Source organism: Chiloscyllium plagiosum, chromosome 17, assembly GCF_004010195.1.
Source record: "Chiloscyllium plagiosum isolate BGI_BamShark_2017 chromosome 17, ASM401019v2, whole genome shotgun sequence".
NCBI classification, from domain to species: Eukaryota; Metazoa; Chordata; class Chondrichthyes; order Orectolobiformes; family Hemiscylliidae; genus Chiloscyllium; species Chiloscyllium plagiosum.
Genome location: NC_057726.1, coordinates 70201809 through 70225493, shown reverse-complemented (window position 1 = coordinate 70225493; position 23685 = coordinate 70201809). Strand labels below are relative to the sequence as shown.

The window sequence follows — 23685 nt, the reverse complement described above, 5'->3', positions numbered from 1 at the left end:
AATTTAGGTGGTCGGCTGCAGTTGAGTAAATAGTGTCTGAGGAAACATTAGACTATTGAACAACAAATCGGACTCCAGAGTAAACTAATCATCCGATTTCACAAATTACAACACATATCTGCAACTGCTGCATCTCCATCTCCTTGCAGTCCCCTCACAACACAAACACGTGTACACTCACACACAAAATCCCCTCTTCACCAGTCCCCAGAGAAACTCAACAGCCTGAGTCCACACCTATCCTGTTAAATCCAGGACACCTACCACTTCAAAACACTGCACCCAAAGCCACATGATCCAACTCCCATCATCTCCTACTGCCTTCTCCAATATCTCCCATAGTTTTCTGGGACCAGACATGCATTGGCACCCCTGGTCCCAATATTCCCCCATAGCTACTTGAGAGTTAACAAACTCTGACCACCAGAGCCAACAAGCCCTTGCTCCAGACCCGACACCATCTAACCATTCCATCAGTAGCTCTACACATCCTTCCTGCCATCTTTAGCAATTCTTCCCAGCTATCAGTCATAACCCTATCCATCTAAGATCTAGGCAGCTGCTGTACCTGGCGCACTACCAATGTTGCACCTTATTTGGGATCCTACCCCCTACATACCTGAAAAATTACCTTCCTGGCAGCCTGGCGCATACACATCTTGCACTTTACTTATTTGACACCTTAGCCCTATATCTACCTAGCATTTACCTATCTTGAAACTCTGGACTAAGGTGACTATTAAAAAAAAATCCAGAAATGATTGAGGTGGTGTCTGCAGAGACAATGGTCCACATTCCTCTCTTTCTACAAACATGTGGGTCTTCCTTCAGTGAGAGAATTATCAGATCAATTTCATTATCACAACGTTTATACAACCGTCAAACTTCCAACTGTTGTCTCAATCCAGACTTGGGTTAAATAGTCGCAAGTAAATTGTGCACCACGCAACTTAGGACTGGATCGCTCTGATATAAAAATGAATCTTTCTCTGCAGCTGTAACACAACATTCTGCATTCTCTTTTGTTAGTCTGATGTACTTTTGTAAGATATGACTTGTCTGGATAGAGCAAATACAATACTTTTCACTAGATCTTGATACATGTGACAATAGGAAATCAAATTAAATCAAATCAGATCATTGCTGGTTGTTGAAATTATTGCCCAAACCTTTTCTACCCACTTGCCCCTTGATATCATTACAAGAATAAGAACAGCTAGGTAAGATCGTACTTTCTTTAAAGACATGCAGATTGTAGAGATATGGAGGGAAATGGAGAAGAGCCCTGAGTATTCACAAACAAGGTGCTTTGTAGGAACAGGACACATAAAACAAGCTGTTCCATAAGGAAATTTGAGTACCTGTAGATGTTTAAATCGAAACACATTGAGCCTATGTTTAGACTTCTTTGGCTCCTTCCCTACCTAAAATAAAGGTGATATGTTGGTAGTTTTCCAATCCTCTGGGGCTTCTCATGAATCTAAGGATTCCTATAAGGTTACTACGAATACATCCAATATCTCTGCAATTACTTTTCTTAGTATCCGAGAATGCAAAACTCAGTTGTACGCTCAGCATAAGTCAAAGGACTTTGTGAGATTGTGTGGGACATTTACTGCTTATACCAGAGATGAGAAATTTCGGTTAACTTGTGAGACTGCAGAAATAGGGCCTGTTCTCAGTTAAGACGAATTAAATACAAGTAGATTAGATTAGATTAGATTACATTACAGTGTGGAAACAGGCCCTTCGGCCCAACAAGTCCACGCCGAGACTGCAGAAATAGGGCCTGTTCTCAGTTAAGACGAATTAAATACAAGTAGTCAAGACCATAATATAATCAATGAGAAGAAAACGCACAAACTGTCTTAATTTTAGTAGCCAGAAAGTACAAGTGGAAAGTAATTGAGAAGGAAGATGGGAATCAAAGTATTTACTCACTGAGTTGTTACAATGTGCAATAACCTACCTGACAGGTTCAAAGAATCCCGACAGTATGGAAACAGGCTCCTGGGCCCAACAGGTCCACACTGACCCTACAAAGCGTAACCCACCTCCCCATCTGATAGTTAACTAATCTACACATTCCTGAACACTGTGGGAAATTTAGCATGGTCAATTCACCTAATGTTTTGACTGTGTAGACATGGGAAGAATGGGCAAACTCCATACAGGCAACTGCCCAAGGCTGGAATCGAATCTGGGTCCCTTGACACTGTAAATCAGCAGTGCTAACCACTGAGACATCACGCTGCCCAGGATGGTGGGGGCTAATACAAGAGCAACTTCCAGAGGGGAAATGGATAAACCCTTGAAAAGAAAATGAAAAAAGAATTTCTCTGATCTCTTTGCTGTGGGCACAACCCACAGCAAACTCTACTCTATTGTGGCCTCAGAGATGCTCAGCTCAGATATACAAAAGTTAATGGGATCTAAACAAATTCCACTGCAAGCCATCTCTTATATTCACTGTTTGATGGATCTGAGAATGAGCGTGAAAGGGAGCTTCAGAACTGTTTTCAGCTGCTCTCGGAATTGCCTCTGGGTCACTGTGTATATACAAGTGTTTGTGCAAGTACTGAGGAGCTGGAGTAAGTATCCAATAGTACCTGCAGTCGGGGAAAGTGGAGAAAAATTATGCATTACTGCAATTCGTCGATATAGGAAACATGCCACATAAGGGGTCCATAAAATAATGAAGCTGCCTGAGATAGCAAAGAGTAAAACAATGGATTTTTTGCGTTTGTCCATTTCTGGGTCACTGGTCTTCTCCCTGTCACTGTCCTTCAGGAGTCTGCTGCGGGCTTTGCTTGCGACTAAAACATGTCTGATGGTCAGAGTGTTCAAAAGAAGAATGATAACACATGGAAGTAAAGGGGATAAAAGTCGATGTAATACACCGTATAATGCCCAGAAGATTGAAGTAGAATACTCTGATTTGCTCATGCAAAACCATGGCAGTTTATTGAAGATGTACTTGGATTGGAATATGAAAAACCAGGGAATGCTTTCCAAATAGCTCAGCACACTCACTGTTCCAATAATCACGGCTGCAGTTTTCTCAGTGCAGTATCTAGTTTTAAGCTTCTGGCAGCAAATAGCCACAAATCGATCAAAGGTGAAAGCAACAGTCAACCAGATGGAATTCATTGTGGTTGCAGAAATGAACACTGTAACCAAACTACAGACATAAGTAATATCCAGGAAAGATACTGGAAAATACACGATAAGCCACCTCAGCAAAACATCAGATGTGACAACCAAGAAATCAGCCATCGCCATTGCTATCAGGTACCACGTGATACATCTTGAGAGACCGCAGTTCCTCCGAGAAAGGATCACAACTGCCATCAGGTTGACTGCAATGAATAAACAAAGCCAGGTCGATAGGTTAAGTACATCAATTGGACCAGATGTCCTGTTGACTTTGCTGCATTAAGCATTTGATAATTATACTTGATTCTATTGTTTTTTAAAGACAATGATTTGAGAAAGGTTTTTTAAGAACAATTGTAAGAATTGTTCTTAAAAGTAATTCTACCAACATTAAAAACACACATTCATGCTGCTCAAATATTCCACTGTAAACAATGGACATCACCATCTCTGCATATACATTGTCCCATTAGCATAACAGACCCTCCAGAGGTGGCAATGCATTGGCATACAATATGGAGGGACTTCTTCTGGAAGTTAGATTAGATTCTGTTCTGCATGGAAACAGGCCAATTGGCCAACAAGGACAGAACCCCCCCTGATCCTCATCTTCCATTCCACCAACCTCTGTGCACATCGCAACACCCTACACCACTTCCACCAATTACAAACAGACCCAACACTTGGGCGATATATCCCTCCCCACCCCTATCAGCATTTCAGACAGGCTATTCCCTTTGCAACTCACTCATTAGGCTTATGCACCCCACTAGCCCTCATCTGACACCCAGCACCTTCTCCTGCCACCACAGTGATTGCAAAACCTGTGCCCACACCTCCCCCCTTACTTTCGTCCATGGCCCCAAAGGATCCTTCCACTTCCAACAGAAATTTTCCTGTACCTCCACAAATGTCACCTACTGCATCCATTACACCCAATGTGATGCCCTCTAATCTGGGAGACAGGACACGAACATTCAGATCGTTTCAGTTAACATCACTTGAACACCTGCACCAACCAATCCTACCGCCCTGTAGCTGAACACTTCAACTGCCCCTCCCACTCTAGCAACGACATGCATGTCTTAGGCCTCCTCCATTACCAAACCCTAACCACACGATACTTAGAGGAGGAAAGCCTCACCTTCCGCCTTGGGACCATGCAACTACACGAGGTTAATGTGGGTTTCACTAGTTTTCTCATTTCTCCTCCCCCCAACTTATCTCAGTCCCAAGCCTTCAACTTGGCACCACCTTCTTTACATGTCCATCATCTTTCCCATCTATTTGCTCCACTCTCCTCTCCGAAGTATCACCTTCTCCCCCTTCTTCATCTACCTATTGCATTCTCAGTTACCTCCCCGCCCAGCCCCGCTCACATGCCATGTATCTCCTAGCCCCTGGCCTTCAAACCTCATTCCTGATGAAGGGCTTATGCCCGAAACTTCACTTCTCCTGCTGCTCAAATGCTGTTGAACAGGTTTATTTGAAATCACAAGATTTTAGAGTGTGGCCCCTTCATCAGCTGGCGAGAGAGAAGCACACAGTATGCAGCATTTATGAGCAGAGAGATCAATGGCAAAGAGATAAAAAAAATTATACAAATGGTACAGGGGAGGGTCGAATAATAAGAATTTGCAGGTGACAAAGGGTGTTAGACAGTGTGACTAAAGTGCCAACAGCTGAATAACATTCGAAGGGATGACCTAGAATCAGATGAAATGAGCAATGAGATAATTACAAAAAAAGAAGGTGGTGCTGGAGACAAAGCAAAGGGCAGGAATAACAAAGAACAAAAACTGAAGTCGCTGGAAAAGCCGAGCAGGTCTGGCAGTATCTGTGAAAGAAAAGCCAGAGAAAGGGTCTCTGGACCTGAAACGGGAACTCTGACTTTTCTTCACAGATGCTGCAAGACCCACTTAGAACCCACCACCTACCACACCACCAGCAGCAACCCTTGATGCTGCTCTTCATTTACAGCATCCACAGTTCGTTTGGCTTTTACTTGACTGGAATAACATGATAGGTAAAAGAGTTGCATGTTGAGGGTCTAACCAAAATAATATGTAATCCAAAATTGTCCAAGCTAATTAAGCCAGAGAGATCATAACCATTTATCAAGATGATGATGTCAAACCAGGACATTAAGGAAGGCTTCACAGATACAGAAGTGTGGTGGGGGTCATATGAATTCAAGGTCTTGGTTGAGGCCATCTTACAGCATATGGAACTTGGCTACCAGTTTCTGCTCAGTGATTCTACGTTGTTGTGTATCTCAAAGGCCGCCTTGGAGGATGTTTACCCGAAGTCAGAAGCTGAAAGTCCTTGACTGCTGAAGTGTTCCCCCACTGGGAGGTATCATTCCTGTACAGCAATTAATGTGCAGTGTCCATTTAACCATTGTTGTAGCATCTGCATGGACTTTCAAGCTCCCATGCCCTGAGGCATCCTATCCTGCAGCCTCTGAGATAGACAACATTGGGTGAGTCACATGAGTACATTGTGTACATTGTGGGTTGTGTTCCCACATCTGATGGTAGTATCCATGTCAATGATCTGACATGGCCTGCAGCGGTTGCCATGACAGGTTTGTGTGGTGTTGTTGTCAATGTTGTCCGGAAGGCTGGAAAGGTGGCTGAGAATGATGGTCTGATTAAGGGTTGGTGGTTGTTTGAAGGCAAGAAGTGGGATGATTGTGATGAAGATGCTCATTGTCAATGAGGACATGTTGAAGTCTGTGAAGAATGTGACCAAGTCTTTCCACTATGGGGAAGATTGGATGATGAAGGGTACTCTATTGGTCGTATCCTGTGCCTGTCTTCTGAGGATGTCATTGTGTTTTTTTGCTGTGGCATGTTGGAGCTGGTGTTTGATGAGTTGTGCGCCATATTCCATTCTTCTGAGGGTGCCCTTCAATATCGTTAGGTTTGTGTTGTGTTCCTCACCATTTGAGCAGATCCTGTGTGTGCGCAGGACTTGTCTACAGGGAATGGCTTCTTTAGTATGTTTAGTGTAGAAGCTAGAGAGTGCAGCATCGTGTGGTTATCCAGGGGCTTGGAGTAGAGCGATGTACTGAGCTGTCGGTCCTTGCTGGAGAGGCCTGTGTCGAAGAATGATACTGGTTCTAAAGAGTAGACCATGGTAATTCTGATGGTGGAATTAAACTTGTTGATATCGCTAAGTAGTCATTTCAGTGATTCCTCACCATGAATCCAAAGGAAGAAAACATAATTGATATATCTGGTGCAGATATGTGCAGGAAAGTGAAGAAGTTTGCTCGAAGTTGTGTATGAAATGTTGGTATATTGAGGTGCAAATTTGGTCCCCATGGCTGTTCCATGTTTTTGGATAGAGAACTAGTTGTCGAAGGTGAAGACATAGTCGAGGAAGTAGTGGATGAGATGTAGGATGACAATTAGAAATTGGCAGTTGTTGGTATTAGGTACTGAGGCTGTTGCAATGATACAATCATCGTGAGGGATGCTGGAGTAGAGTACCAAAACATCCACTGTGACAAGGAATGTTTCTGATTTGATTGGTCCATGGGTGCTAAGTTTCAGTTAGAAAAGTGTAATGCTGCCACAGAAGCTGGGGCTTTCTTGTTCAATGAGTTTCAAAATACCCTTGGCATAGCCAATAGGTTAGCAAGTCTTGCCACATCTGTGAAGAAAATTACAGTTCACATTTTGGATCTAGGGATCATTCCTGTTTTTTTTTCTCACAACAATACAACAGACTGGCTCAACCTTTCAAACAGTTTCTGTTTATTTCTATGTTATTTCCGTCATTTGGCTTATTTCCAGCACCACCTTATTTTCAATTTTTTTGTAAGGATCTCGCGGTGTCATTTAATCAAATGATAGGCCATCTCTTTACTTGTTTTTCAGCTGTTTTTATTTACTCACACACTCTTGTTTACCTGCAGAGACTTATTAATCAATACTTCACTCACGCAATTTGCATGAGTTTTTGATCTCTCCATCCATTCTGTGTGCCTGTCTCTCCCTTTATCTGATGAAGAGACTACACTCTGAAAGCATGTGATTTCAAATAAACCTGTTGGACTATAATCTGTTGTTGTGTGATTTCTGTCTTTGTCCTCAATGAACAAGCTTGGAAACTTCAATGTTCACCACCAAGGGTGGCTCTGCACGAGTAATCGAGCTGTTCAGGTCTGAAAGGATATCGCTGTTAGACTGTGTTTGCGGCAGGTGGTGAAGGAACCAAGAAAGGGGCAAAAGACATACTTAACCTCATTCTTACCAATCTGAAGGCTGCAGATGCATCAGCCAATTACGATATCTGTAAGAGTGACCACCACATAGACCTTGTGCAAAGGAAGCCTCACCGACACATTGAGAATACCCTCCATCGTTCTGTGAGGCACTATCACGGTGTTAAATGGGACAGACTTCAAACAGTTGTAACATCTCAATACTGGGCATAATGAGACTCTGTGGTTCATCATCATCAGCAGAAACATACTCTCACACAATTTGCAACCTCAGAGCCCAACATATCGGCCACTCCTCCATTGCCATCATCAGCCCTAGTTCAATAGGGAATGCAGAAGGACATGCCAAGATCAGCACCAGGGAGACCTAAAAATGAGTTGGCAACATGGCAAAGCTACCAAACACGACTAAATGGGCATCAAAGCAGCAAGTGATTACGTTACATTTTTACATTACATTACAGTGTGGAAACAGGCCCTTCGGCCCAACATGTCCACACCGACCCGCCGAAGCGTAACCCACCCATACCCGTACATTTATCCCTTACCTAACACTACGGGCAATTTAGCATGGCCAATTCACCTGACCTGCACATCTTTGGACTGTGGGAGGAAACCGGAGCACCCGGAGGAAACCCACGCAGACACGGGGAGAACGTGCAAACTCCACACAGTCAGTCGCCTGAGGCGGGAATTGAACCCGGGTCGCTGGCGCTGTAAGGTAGCAGTGCTAACCACTGTGCCACAGTGCCGCCCACAGCGGCAATTAAAATGATTTAATTGCCCCCACAGCCAATGACTCCAATCTACAATATCCAGTAATGCATTGTGATGGACAATTTAAATACTCACTGGAGGAGTCAGCGATGATAGAAATATTCCCACCCTCAACGATGGGAGAAGCCAACTCATCAATGCAAGAAATAAGCCTGAAGCATTCACCACAATCATTCACCAGAAATGCCAAGTGGATGATCCATCTTGGTCCACACCATCACAAACAACAATCGTCAGCCCATTTGATTAATTCCACGTGATAGCACAAAATAGCTGGGGGCACGAGATAATGCAAAGGAAATGGGCCATGACAACATTCCAGCAGTAGTACTAAAGATGTACTTCAGAAGTTAACCCCATTCATGCTCTTCCAGTTCAGTTATAACATTGGCACCTACCTTACAATATGGTGAATTGCCCAAGTGTGCCCCGTATGTAAAAAGCAGGACAAATCCAACTTGGCCAATCAGTGTCACATCAGTCTGCTCTTGACCATCAGTAAAGTGACAGAAGATATTATCATCAGTGCTATCGAGCAGCACCAGTCAGCAGTTAGCTCCCACTGATACTTTATTTGAAGTCCTCCAGAGCTACTCAGTTCCTGATCTCATTATAGCCTTGTTTCAAGGATGAAGGGGCTGAATTCCAGAGGTGAGGTGAGAGTGATAGCATTTGTTGTCAAGGCTATATTTGCCTGAGTGTGGCGTCAAGGATTCAGGCAAATCTGGAATCTATGCATCCCAGGAAGCAAATTCTCCACTGGTTAGAGTTATACCTGGCATATACGAAAATAATTATTGTTGCATGAAGTCAGTCATCTCAGCTCCAGGACATCACTGAAGATGTTCCTAAGGATGGTGTCCTTGGTGCAAGCACTATTCATGTCTCAGATTCTGAAGGGGTCTATGTTCAAATGCAACAAGATCTGGACAATATCCAAGATCAGGCTAAGAAGTGGGAAGTAAACTTTACACCACACGATGGTTAACTCCAATTAGGGACAATTTAATCATCACCGCTTGGTATTCAGGAGAATTGCCATCACTGAATTCCCTACTATTGACTAGAAACTCAACTGGACTCACCATGTCATTATAATTGCTTAAAGAACAATTAGGACACTAGGAATACTTCAATGAGGATCTCCCCTCCTGACTCCCAAAGTCTGTCCACCATCTACAAAATACAATTCAGGAGTGTGATGGAATACTCTTCGCTTGCCTGAATGGTTGCAGCTCCAACAACACTCAAAACGTTTGGAGCCATCCAGGAAAAAGCATTGCCCTTATTTGGTATCACAAGCACAAGCATTCACTACCTCCACCACCAACATTTTGTTGCTGTAGTGTGTACTATCCACAAGATGCACGGTGGCTAATTGTCCAAGATAATTTGGCAGCAATTTCCAAACCCATGATTACTTCCATCTGGCAGATACATGGGAATGCCAGCAACAGCAAGTTCCCCCCTAAGCACTCATCATCTTGATGTGAAAAAGAAGGAGGCAAAGCTTATGTACAGACAGCTGGGATGAACGGAATCCGTCGACGTAGATAGGGGATACAGGAGTTTACTGGAGTTTACTGAAGAAGGAAAGCAGGAGGGTGAAAGGGGGGTGGGGGCATGAGAAAGACTTGGCCAAGAAAATTAGGGTGAATTCAAAGAGGTTATTTAAGCATATTAAAGAAAACAGAATAACTATAGAGAGAATAGGACCCCTCAAGTACTAAAGGAAACATGTATGGGTGGGACGGCAGGATATGAGCGAGATCTTCAATGAATATTTCTTCTCTATCTCCACCATAAAAAACTTGGGAACTGGGCAAATTAGTGGTGATATCTTGGGGACAGTCCATGTCACAGTAGAGGAGATATGAGACATATAAAAGTGCATTAATATATCTTCTGGTCATGACTAGGTATATCCAAAAAACTGCAAAATGCTACAGATAAAATTGCAGGGTCCTGGCAGACATTTTTGCATCATCATTAGCCCGGAAGACTGGACAGTTGTGAATGTTGTCCCTTATTCAAGAAGGCTTTAAAGAAAAACCTGGGAGCTATAGACCAGTAAGTTTAACATCAGTGTCAGGTAAGATGCTTCAGAAGATTCTGAGGAATAAGATATATATGCATTTGGTAAGTACAGGGTTTGATTATGAATAGTCAGCATGGCTTTGTGCCTTACAAATTTGTTCAAGTTCTTTGATGAAGTGACCAGGAATGTTGGCCAGGGCAGGGCAGGAGATGTAATCTATATGGATTTCAGTAAGGCCTTTGACAAGGTTCCACATGATATGCTGCTCTGGAAGGTTAGATCAAATGGAATTCAAGGGGGCGAATTTGATGTTGGAGGATTGAGGAAAGGCTCATGTCCGAAACCATCGATTCTCCTGCTCCTTGGATGTTGCCTGACCTGCTGCGCTTTTCCAGCAACACATTTTCAGCACATGGAATCCAAGGCGAGCTGGCAAAATGGATTCCCAATTGAGTTGATGGTGGGAAGCAGAGTGTAATAATGAAAGGATGCTTGTCAGATTGGAGGTCAGACTGGACCTATTGCTGTTTGTTATCTATATCACTGATTTGGATGAGAAGTACGAGGCAAGATTAGAAAGATTGTGGATGACAGTAAAATATGAAATATCATAGAAAAGTGAGAAAGGTTATCAGAAATTGTAGCAGGACCTTGATCAGCTGAACAAGTGGGCCGAGAAGTGGTAAATGGAGTTTAATATAGATAAGTGTGAGGTCTTGTATTTTGCAAAGGCCAATCAAGGTCAGAGTTTCATGGTGAATGGTGGGGCTTTATGGAGTGTAGTGGAACAGAGGGCCCTTAGAGTTCAGGTGCACGGTTCTCTGACAGTGGATTCACAGGGCAGTGAATAAGGCTTTTGGCACACTGACCTTCATCAGGTAGGGCACCGAGTATAGAAGTTGGGAAGTCATGTTGTAGTTACATCGGACATTGGTGAGGCCACATTTGGAGTATTGTGTTCAGTTTTGGTCACCTTGCTATAGAAAGCAGGTTATTAAACTGGAAAGAGTGCAGAAGATACTTACAAGGATGTTGCCTGGACTCAACGTTCTGAGTTATAGTGAGAAGCTGGACAAGCTATGACTTTTTCTTTAGAGCATAGGAGACTGAGGTGGTGGGTGAACTTATAGAACTGTATAATATCATAAAAGACCTGGTTAGAGTGAATCCACTCAGTCTTTTTCCCAGGGTTGGGGAATCAAGGACGAGAGGACATCAGCTAAGGTTAGAGGGGGAAAATAAAAGGAAACCTGAGGGGCAATGTTTTTACATAGAGGGTGTTGTGCATATGAAATGAGCTGCTCACGGAAGTGGTTAAGGTGGGTACATTACCAACATTTAAATGTCATTTGGACAAATACATGGATATAGGGAAGGTTGAAAAGGATATGGGCCAAGTGCTGGGAAATGTGGTGAACATCTTGGTTGGCATGGACTGGTTTGGAGCTGAAGGGCCTGTTTCCATGCTGTAGAAGCAGGTGACTCTATGTATCACCGTTCCTTCACTGTTGATGGGTCAAAATTATTTATTCTTGACTGTGGGTCTCTCTACACCACGTAGACACAGCAGTAGCTCAGGAAGGTAGCTCATCACCACCTTCTCAAAGGCAAACTAGGGACAGGCAATAAATGCTGGATAGCCAACAACACCCATGACCCACAAGTAAATAAATCAGCATTACTTACTTTGTCTCAGATGAAAGTACATAGGAGGATGAGTTGTCTGTTCAGAACTGAAGTCTGGAGACTTTGCATATGATCATGGCTTAGCAGATTATGGTGTTAACTTCATTAGCCTGAGTAACATAAAGGCAGGAATTTCCCAACAATGGAAGTGGCTTTTCAGGGTAACTCACCCCCAGACAATGAAATATTTGCCAATGATCACTGAAATTACAAGTTCAATTATTATTCTTTATCATTTAATGCCAAAAGCTCTTTTTCTAGATACTGGCTCTCATCACAAAGTTGCATGTTGCCATGCGTAATCAGTCACCATCAACTGTTTCCACTGTTTGAACATAGAATAAATTATCTAAAATGGCATTACACATAGCAAGTACATTAGAGACTTTGATATCATCAAGTTAGGTTTTATTACATTAACTAAACTGAATAAGATATGAATAAATATCATGAAGGGTGTTTTTGAAATGCCATTACATTACAAAGTACCCAATTGGATCGTAACTGATTTGGAAAAACATTAAGGTCAGATTGATTGAACAGTGTTGGAAGAGACAAACTTCTTATTAGTGTTATGGTTTTGAGCATCATTCTTGCCCAGATTATGGGTTACATTAAAAATGGTCGACCAATTTCACAAACATGGACAGGTGATACTTACCAGGGACTCCAATAACCACGAGCACAGGACAGTAAATGAACTCAACATCAGCAACTGTTTGTAACGCATTGAAAGGATACTTCATTTTCAGTGTCAAATAATCCAATCTTAACATGAAACTGTCACCAACTCAAGGAGTTTATATAAATAGCAAACAAAATTCTCGAAGGACACAATTAGGTTGATATTACTTACAGTCTTATGAACAAACAGATGTAAAACCTCCAAAGAAATGGTATTAGAACACATTGTAGAAATACCTAATGTGGACTGGGATCACAGAAACACAAGGCATCCAGAAAATAATTTCTGCAAAGCATACGTGTGAACATTGCTAGAATGTTCTATGAAGTTGCAGACTTGATTTCACAGGTAGCCACAGTATGTCCATTTCATTCTTTCCTGGGAGGTGGGCATCCTTGGCAAAGCCAGAATTTGCTGCCCATCCCTAAGGATCCTTGGTTAGTACTCCGAAGGTGATGGTGGGTTCTCTTCTGGTACCACTGTTTTCCAATTGGGACATGTACGCACTTCATCAAGATGGAGATTGAGTAACTGATTCTGAGACTAGAGTCCTGAATCTTAGAAAAGGAAACTACAGTGATAAGAGGCTTGAGTTTCAGATGATGGATTGTGAAAGGTTACTGAAAGGAATGACAGTTGATAGGCAATGGAAAACATTCAAAAAGCAAATGGGTGAATTCCAAAAATTACTTATTCCTGTCTGATGCAACATTGGAAAGAGAACACTTGTCAAATCATGACTTATGGGGGAAGTTAGAGGGTCTTAAAAGCAAAGAGAAACATACATATTGTCTAGTAAAAGCAGTAGACTTGAGGATTGGGAACAATTTAAAAGTCATCAAAGGAGGTTCCAGGTCTTGCTTAAGAAAATGGGAAAGACAGCATGAGAGTAAGTTTATGGGGAACATAAGAACTGACTGTAAAGCTTTCTATGAAAGTGCAAATACAGACAGACTGATGAAAGCAAATGTAGATCCCTCACAGTTAACCCACAGTTAGAAGTTTATAATATGGAAAAAAATTCTGATGAGCTATATTTATATTTTACTTCTAACTTCACAAAGGAGGACATGAATAAGATACCAGAAATGAGAGGGAATGCAGGGTTTAGTGAGAGGGAGGAACTGAAACAAACATGCATTTTTAGAAAAAAATGCTTGAGAAATTGATGTGAAAAGGACCAGGGTCTGATAATCTACATCCAGAGAACTGAAAAAAATGACCATTGAAATAAAAAATGCATTGGTGGTCATTTTCCAAGATACTTCACACTCTGGAACAGTTCCCTACTGTTTGAAAAAGGAGCGAGAAAGAAAACAGCGAATCGTAGACCGGTGAGTCTGAATTCCATATTGGGAAAATGCTCAAGTGCATTATGAAAAAATATTATACTAGAGCACTTTGAAATCACTGTGGAATTTCAGATAATCTGCATGGAGTTGTGAAGGGGTAATCATACCTCACAAATCTGCTGAAATTCTTCTTCAATTAAACTAATAGAGTTGGTTGCGGTAGCTAATAGTTCTGGTTTTTTGGGACTTTCGATAAAGTCCCACATAAAATGTGAAAAATAAAAGTTCATGGGATTGGGGTAGTGTATTGAGTTGGATAGAAAATTGATGAGCAAATAGGAAACAAAGAGTAGGAATAAATGGGTGTTTTAATGAATAGCATGCGGTGACTAATGGGGTACTGCAGGGATCAGTACCAGCACCCAAGGTATTCATAATACGGATAGACGAGAGAGCTAAACGTATTATCTCAAAATTTGATACAAATCTGGGTGGAAGGAGAAGCTATGAGGACGATGCAGAGATGTTGAAGTGCGATTTGGACCGGCTGAGTGACTGGCTTAATGCATAGCAGATACAGTACAACGGAAAATGTGAAGTTATCCCTTTTAATAATAAAATATGTAGGGGGATTAGTATTTGAAAGACTGCAAGTTGAAAGAGAGATATGTTCAATTACACTCGGGTGCCCTTGTGCACCAGTCGCTACAATTAAACCCACAGGTGCATCAGACAGTGAAGGAGGAAAACTGTATATTTGCCTTCAGAGTGAGAGGTTTGGTGCGCAAGAATAAGGATGCCCTGCCATAATTATATAAGACATTGGTGACTCCAACTTGGAATACTGTCTGCAGCTTTATTGTCGTTAGCTGACGAAGGATGATCTTGCTCTTGAGGGAATTAAGTTTTGATCCAGGAGTAGATCTTTCCTCATGGTTCTTTGTCTTCTCTGAAGAGAAGATCAGAGCACTTTCTTTGTGAATCTTGGTGTTAAGAGCTCCTCCTGCAAAATTCTTTGTTCTGCTGACATTATCTCAAAGTGCACTCTTCCTGCAAAACTCTTCTTGCACTCAGCCAATGAATTAACCAAACCCTGATCACACCATTCAGTTACAGCCAATGGAGTTTTACTGGTGAGCAACTCTAAAATGTTAAATAGCCACATTCCATGGTAAAGTCAGACTATTACTTACCTTATTTGGTCAACACAGGAAACTGGAGGTCATAGCTGAGAGAACAGGTCATATCATGCCTTGGCTGCATTTCTAACTGATGTCAGAGTTTAAATTAACTTGACCAAATTCCCAGCATGCTTGATTGCAGCTCTTAATCAACCTCGTAAACATTTCTCCTGCTGGCCACCTGTCTACAATCCCTCTTCTTGATCCCAACACTCCAAGCAAAATGAAAGCAACTAACTCACAGGTGAGTATTTGAAATCAGTCAAATTAACTATTAATATATCTCTAATATTAAGTTTTTGCAATTAATTTCATTCTTGCTTAACTGTTGTGTTACCTCTCATTCTCATTTAACAAATTGAATTGTAAAAATTATTAAAAAGATTAAAGCATATAATATGATTAAATCATGGTGGCACGGTGGCACGGTGGCTCAGGGGTGGCATGGGGGCTCAGTAGTTATCACTGCTATCTCACTGCACCAGGGTTCGGGATTCGATTCCTGCCTGTCTGTAATCTCAAATTACTTGTTTGAAACTACTTTTCCCATTATGAGATATAATGAGGTATAAATGAGGTATACTAAATGAGGTATAAAAGACCAGTGCGTCCCACATCAGTGGACGGGAAACTATTGGACAAAATCCTGAAGGAGTGAATTAAGATCAACTTGGAAAGACAAGGGTTAATTCAGGGACATCAGCAGGCATTTGTCAGAGAGAGATCATATCTATTAAGTTTGTTTGAGAATTGTTTTGAAAATCTATTCATGTATGTGGATGGGGGAAGTTTCGTTGATGTGGTTTGTATGGATTTTCTCAAAGCTTTTGACAAGAACCCACAGGGAGGCCGATTGAGAAGGTTAAAGAACATGGAATTCAGAGATACCTGGTGAGATGAATCAGAATCTGGCTGAGCAATAGACATAAAGGCTGTTCGAGTGACTGGAGACCAGTGTCCAGTGGTGTACCATAAGGAGCAGTACTGGGACACTTATTTGTGTTAGAATTGCTTTTAACAAGTTCAAAGGGAACAATTCAGCTATGGTCCCAGAGGCATGTTGGAAGAGCAACAGGGAGATTCAGAAATGAATTAGAAGAGCAAACAGGTCGAATAAAAAAGGACTCATGGACAGGACTCAGGAGAACACAAAACTTCTTTATAAATACATTAAAGGAAAGTGTTAATCAGGGAAAGATATATCAAGAATACATAAATGATAGAGATGAAAATGTAGGGGAATGTTAGGAAAGTTGGCAAATGACACCAAGATTGGTAGGGTGGATAGTTAAATGTGAAGAAGATGTTTGGAGGTTGCAAGAAAATATAGATGGATTGGTCAGGTGGACAGATCAGTGGCAGATGGTAATTAAACCTGAGAAGTCCAAGTTGATACAGTATAGAGAAAGAAACAAGAAAAGGTCACATTTTATGAGTAGCTCAGAGGAACAGAGATATCTTAGGGTAATTATTCACAGATCAATGAAGTCAGGAGAGCATGTGAATAGGATATTTAAGAACGAAGAACAAACAGAAGCACAGCACAGGAACAGGCCTTTTGCCTTGTGTTGTTCATCATGCCCTAACTAAACCAAACAACAAACCTTCTGCCCTTATTCGGTCCATATCCCTCTATTCATGTAATCATCCAGATACCTCTGAAATGTCACCAACGTGTCTGTTCTCTCACAGTGTTCCAGGCTCCTATCACTCTCTGCGTGAAAACCTTCGCTTGCACATCTTCCTTAATCTTCCCCCCTCACCCTTAACCTGTGTCCCCTTATAATTGGAACAGCAAAACTGGGCAAAAGCCACTGATCGTCTACCCTATCCATGCCTCTCATAATTTTGTAGAACTCTATCAGGTCTCCTCTTAGCTGAGGTCTTTCCAGTGAAAACAATCCTAGTTGCTTTAAACCTTCTTCGTAGCCAATGCCCTCGAGACCAGGCAACAACCTGGTGAACCTTCTCTGCACTCTTTCCAAGGCTTCAACATCCTTCTGGTAGTTCAAAACTGTATACAGTACTTCAAATATGGCTGAATAAGAGTTTTATACACCTGCAACATGGTTTGATAACTTTTATACTCTATGATGAAGGCAAGCATGACATATGCCTTTTTAATTACCTTGGCAGCTTATGTTACCATTTTTAGGGAACTGTGGACCTGCATGCCCAGATCTGTCTGTATGTTAATGTTCCTAAGGATTCAGCCAGTTTCAGTGTAATTCACATCTAAATTTGATCCTCCAAAATGCATCACTTCACATTTGTGTGGAATAAACTCCTTCTGCCATTTCAGTGCCCAATCGCCAATCTACCTATATTCTGCTGTATTCTTTTACAATTGTCTGCATTATTAGCAACTCCACAAATCTTTGTGTCATCTGCAAACTTTATAATCAGACCACTCACATTTTCTTCCAGATCATTTATGTGTACAAGAGAGGATCTATGACTGATTCCTGTGGAACACCACTATTGACCGGTCTCCATTCTGAAAAACACCCTCCACTACCACCTGTCTTCTATGAACAAGCCAGTTTTGTATCTATCTAGCCAGCTTACCCCAAATCTCATGTGATTTAAGTTTTGTACCAATCTGCCACGTGGCTAAAGTCCATATAAATACACCCACAGCCCTTCCCTCATCAACAATCCTTATCATCTCTTTAAAAAATTCAATCAGGTTGGTCAGAGATGAGCTTCCCCATAAGAGAAGCATACTGCCTATCACTAACTAGTCCATTTTCTTCCAAATGTGTATACATTTTGTCCCTCAGTATCTTCTCCAAGAGTGAGCTAACTTGTTTCTCATTGAAGCGAAGAAGGATGAGAGGCGACATCATAGAAGTGTACAAGATGATGAGAGGCATAGATAGAGTGAATAGACAGAGACTTTTCCCCAGGGTGGAAATGGCTATGACAAGGGTACATAATTTTAAGGTGATTGGAGGAAGATTTAGGGGAGATGTCAGGGAGTATCTCTTTACACAGAGAGTGGTGGTTGCGTGGAATGCACTGCCAGCGGTGGTAGTAGATTCAAATACATTAGGGACATTTAAATGACTTTTGGATATGCAAAAGGATGATTGTAAAATGAAGGGTATGTAGGTTAGTTTGATCTTAATGTGGGATAAAACATCAACACAACATAAGGCCCAAAGGGCCTGTACTGTGCTGTACTGTTCTATGTTCTATATTCTAAGGCATATGGAATACTTGCTTTAATTAGGTGTGGCACAGTCAGAGCAAGGAGGTAATGTCGGAGTGGTACAGAGTGTTGGTCAGGTCACAGCTGCAGTTATGTTCACTGGGAAGAATGTGATCTCACTTGATGGGATACAGAGGAGGTTCACAATAATATTGCCTGGGTTGGAACAATTGAAATATAAGGAGTCATTAGATAGACTTGGATTGTTTTTGTCAGAGCAGAGAAGGCTGCTGACATGTATAAGATTATTAGGGATATGGCGGGGAGCAGCTATTCACTTTGATTGAGTTTTAGGGTAAGTGGCAGGAAATTCAGCGGGGATTTGAGAAAAAAGACATTTCACTCTGCAGGTCGTGAGAATCTGAAATGTACCATCTGGGGAGATAGTGGAGGCTGGAAACCCTACAATCTTTAAAACATATTTGGATGTCTGTCAGTTTCAGCCAGAATTCCCTGACTGCACAGACTGTCCAGGTTTCTGTGCCTGTCTCTGCTGGCATCTCACTGACATCAGCCATCTGCCAGCTGCATCAATTCACTGGATCAAAAGAGAATTTGTATCTTCTCATAAAATCAGAATCTAAAATACGCTCTGCTGTTCTGGGATGTTGTACTAATATGACTGGGTGATAAACAAACCCGCATAGAACATAGAACATAGAAGAATACAGCGCACAGCCATCTGCCAGCTGCATCAATTCACTGGATCAAAAGAGAATTTGTATCTTCTCATAAAATCAGAATCTAAAATACGCTCTGCTGTTCTGGGATGTTGTACTAATATGACTGGGTGATAAACAAACCCGCATAGAACATAGAACATAGAAGAATACAGCGCAGTACAGGCCCTTTGGCCCTCGATGTTGCGCCGATCCAAGCCCACCTAACCTACACTAGCCCACTATCCTCCATATGCCTATCCAATGCACGTTTAAATGCCCATAAAGAGGGAGAGTCCACCACTGCTACTGAACATAGAGAACATAGAACAATACAGCACAGAACAGGCCCTTCGGCCCACGATGTTGTGCCGAACATTTGTCCTAGCTTAAGCACCCATCCATGTACCTATCCAATTGCCACTTAAAGTTCGCCAATGATTCTGACTCTGCCACTCCCACAGGCAGCGCATTCCATGAACTCACGACTCGCTGAGTAAACACAGCGAGTTCTGGTTTGTTTCACCATATTTCCCACACTACCATGACTTCACCTTATTCACTATTGCTTTGGAATTTCCTGGGATCATGAAAGGTTTTACATAAATGCAATTTTTTTTTTATTGGGCACAATACAGCATGCATGTGTTAGCAATGGACTCATCTCACCTCCACAGCCAGGGTGTTTCGGCAGCATCATTCCAAGCCTGTAAATCACAAGATATCAATGTTTATTCTCAGTCAGGTTTGAACTTGAAGGAGAAAATCTGTTAGTTTATGGAGTCTTGACAACTTGGAAAGTTTATGGCTTCCAGACCAAAATGTAGATATTTTAAGCCAGTGTGATTAGATTAGATTCCCTACAGTGTGGAAACAGGCCCTTCAGCCCAACAAGTCCACACCAAATTTTCCAACCCACCCAGACCCATTCCCCTACTCCCTACGAATGCATCTATCACTATGGGCAATTTAGCATGGCCATTCACCTGACCTTTGGACTGTGGGAGGAAACCCATGCAGACACAGGGAGAATGTGCAAACTCCACACAGACGGTCACCTGAAGCTGGAATCGAACCCGGGTCCCTGGCGCTGCGAGGCAGCAGTGGTAATCACTGAGCCACCGTGCCATAATAATAGCTCAATCCAATGTCGATTTTATTTTGGTGACTGAGAATCCTTCGATCACAGTGGTTTACAGTTTGATTGGCTGCTTATGAAACCGAGGAGAAAGTGAGGGCTGCAGATGCTGGAGATCAGAGCTGAAAATGTATTGCTGGAAAAGCGCAGCAGGTCAGGCAGCATCCAAGGAACAGGAGAATCGACGTTTCAGGCATAAGCCCTTCTTCAGGAATGAGGAAAGTGTGTCCAGCAGGCTAAGATAAAAGGTAGGGAGGAGGGACTTGGGGGAGGGGCGTTGGAAATGCGATAGGTGGAAGACAGGCCGCCTACTTGCGGAATGTTTCAGAGAACACCTCTGGGACACCCGGACCAACCATAACTCTCAATCGCCCCAATTGAACATTCACGCCTCATCTTTATATAGGCCGCCCTCTTCCATTTAACAAGGGATTCCAATTCCTTATTAAACCACGGCTCCCTCACACGACCCTTTCCTCCCTGCCTGACGGGTACATACTTATCAAGGACACTCAATAGTTGCTCCTTGAACAAGCTCCACATATCAATTATACCCTTGCCTTGAAACTTACTTTTCCAGGCCCAACATCCTAAGTCATGCCTCACCGCATCATAATTTCCCTGCCCCCAGCTATAACTCTTGCCCTGTAGTGCACTCTTATCCCTCTCCATCCAACTTAAACTCAATCGGGTGCATTTTAAATTGTTCTTGTAAATGTCCAGTTCGATCACGCAAATAATTGTCTATTTCTTTGACCCAGATAAATGAATATCTATCAATGTGCATAGGATAGTAAAGGAACCCCCTGCATATATATATGTGCTGCGAGTCTGGCCCATTCCCAGAACCTGCACTATTGCAGTCACCAAAGCGATCTTCCACTTAACCTAGACGTGTAAGATAGACCAGGTCCTCAGGGTTGCCATGTACAAGCCTGTGCATGTTCCAAACACTGCCCTCACCTTGATGGGCCACCTTCACGCTCAGCAGCAGCATCGAGCTGTGCGTACCCCCTCGGTACTGAAACACCAAGTGTGACTCATTACTGAGGTTTGAAAAGGTTCCCAGTATTGTGAAGGATGGGGCTGACCTCACCACTGCACAACACTCCAAGTTGTTGGTATATTCTGTATCACCTGTCCTTTCTGAAGAAATTGGGCAAAGAAAAACCATCTTTGACCACAAGTCCATCAGGAAGTGGTCAGCACGCGGCATCCTTGAGACCCTGCTGGAAAAGGAGAGGGTGGACCTGTTAGGTTGTTCCATAAGCAGACTTTCAAAGTCATTTCACAAAATGACTCATCACCAGAACTTTCCAACAAGCATCACGACATTGCTTGACTGTCAGTGAGAAGTGAGACCCTTCATGACTTTCTCACCAGCACATGCTGGCCTTTAAACAGCTGCAGGGAGGTAGACACTGTCACACATTTCCTGCTATAATGTGCATTTGCAAAGGTAGTCTGGAGAGTGATACCATGGATTTGTCACGGTTCATCCTGAGCAGCTCTATGACACAGGACTCTGGGCTCTCAGATCTATTCAGCAGGACACACACTGAGACATACATCGACTGAGCCTACAGGACCATCAACGCAGTGAAAGGTATTCTTTCATCTGCCAGAAACTTGTTGGCCTTCCAGAGCAAGGAGTTGACAGCAACCACGTATTGCAGACTGGCACATTGCAAGGTGCAGGGCTATGTGCTGAGGGGCACACTAAAGCTTAAGGTGCTGACACTAAGATGCAATGGTGAATGACCATCAAATAAGGTCTTTCAGCAGAAGTTAAATGGGGGCACATTCAGTTATTGGACTCACCTGGTAAACGTCCCACCTCTCTGATGTGTCCTAGGAATTATAGTTTGACTAGTGGCCATAAACCCTGATCCGAAACTATTCCACTGTTAAACACTACGACAGTTATCATTGTTCTGGATCACACGAGTGTCCAGGAGATCATACATTGCATAATCATAACATGCTTCATACCTTGCAACGTTCATTGCATTCTCAATAACTAACATAGTAATAAATGCCTCTAATCATTATTACTAACATAATGATTTCAGCCTTTGAAACCAATAAACTTCACTCCTTTTAAATAAGATAAGCATACAAGTTATCAATTATAATCAGCCAACACTGCTATCAATAATCATTATCATTGCTTGTAAACCTTAGTTTGTACTGCTTTTATTCAGGTTTTACATGAGATTTGAAGATCAACGAGCAAGATATCCACCAACAAACCACTGCTTTGGTTCCTAAAATGGCAGACATAAATTTCTCCAAGTATAGGTCTGCTCTACTCCTGGTGACACTGGACTGGACTCAACTGGACTGTTCTGGGCTGGAGTGGACTGGAGTGGACAGGACAGGTCTGTGAAATGACGCTGACTGTCTCTGGTTTTCCATTCATTTGATCCTCAGACATTGACTGACTATGTGAAAGCATGATCCAGGCAGAAGCCTTCCTCACAGCTATGAAGGAATTAATTGTGAGCTTGCAATGCCAAGGCACACAAGGCTATGGTCTGATGCTGAAAAGTAGATTTAGAATAGCTGATTGTTTTTGAATGGCCCCGGCACAATGGACTGAATTGCCTTTCACTGTGTGAGAGATCTCTATGATTCCATGGGCCCTCTTTTTGCTCGCTCTTATAACTGATGGTGATTACTTCTCAGCCCTCTATCCACTCACTGCTCTGACTAATGCAGCCTGTATCCAGACCTTGCGTTTGCACTCTTCTAACTAACACTCATTTTCCTCAGGTCCGAATCTCACTTGCTCCTCTAACTGATGCTGACTGCATCCAGATATTCATTTCACTCACTGCCTTACTCTATTGCCTACACCCTGCTTGCAATAACTTTTAATAAATCTCTTCTGAGAAGCAGGATTCTGGGTAATTCAAGATGGAGTTCTGGAAAAATTTCTGGCTGTGAGAGTTGCCCCTTTTTTGAGGTATTTAAGGTGTTGGGGATGTGATTTCCTCGAATTCCAGGAGCAGCAATTACTGTTTTATATGCTGTTGCATTGTTTTGGAACTTTGGAAAAAAAAGTCAAAACAACAGCAGTTTAAAAGGGAGAAGAGCAGACAAAGGAAGCACATGGTGAGGATAGTGCAGGAGTGAGAGTGAGAGTGAGAGTGAGAGTGAGAGTGAGAGTGAGAGAGAAGGACATCGGAGTGCATCTGGGAGAATTAACAAACAGTGAAATTCACAACTAATCTTGGAGGAACTGTTAGGCGAGTTTCACAGCACAGAATCAGATAAGCTAATTGTTATTTTAAGTCTGTCCAAGAGAAAGGCTGCAGTAGTGAGTATAGTGGATTCTTTCTTGATTACATGTTTTTGGAGATACGTCTCTTGATTGAACTTAAAATATAAGTCATAGCTATTAACTTAACCTAGGGCAGTGTTTGTAGATGAATAAGGCGGCACGGTGGCACAGTGGTTAGCACTGCTGCCTCACAGCGCCAGAGACCCGGGTTCAATTCCCGCCTCAGGCGACTGACTGTGTGGAGTTTGCACGTTCTCCCCGTGTCTGCCTGGGTTTCCTCCGGGTGCTCCGGTTTCCTCCCACATCACAAAGATGTGCAGGGTCAGGTGAATTGGCCAT

General features: G+C 42.4%; 1 protein-coding gene across 1 annotated transcript; it reads right to left on the bottom strand.

Annotated features, from left to right (window-relative positions):
• Positions 1-2466: 2466 nt before the first annotated feature.
• Positions 2467-3282, bottom strand: LOC122558649 (probable G-protein coupled receptor 139). The gene has a single exon (XM_043707447.1). The coding sequence runs from the start codon at positions 3280-3282 to the stop codon at positions 2467-2469; it is 816 nt and encodes a 271-aa protein (XP_043563382.1).
• Positions 3283-23685: the final 20403 nt, after the last annotated feature.

Excerpts from the sequence above, each read along its gene's own strand:
- LOC122558649 (XM_043707447.1), bottom strand. The coding sequence starts at position 3,282 with ATGGCGATGGCTGATTTCTTGGTTGTCACATCTGATGTTTTGCTGAGG.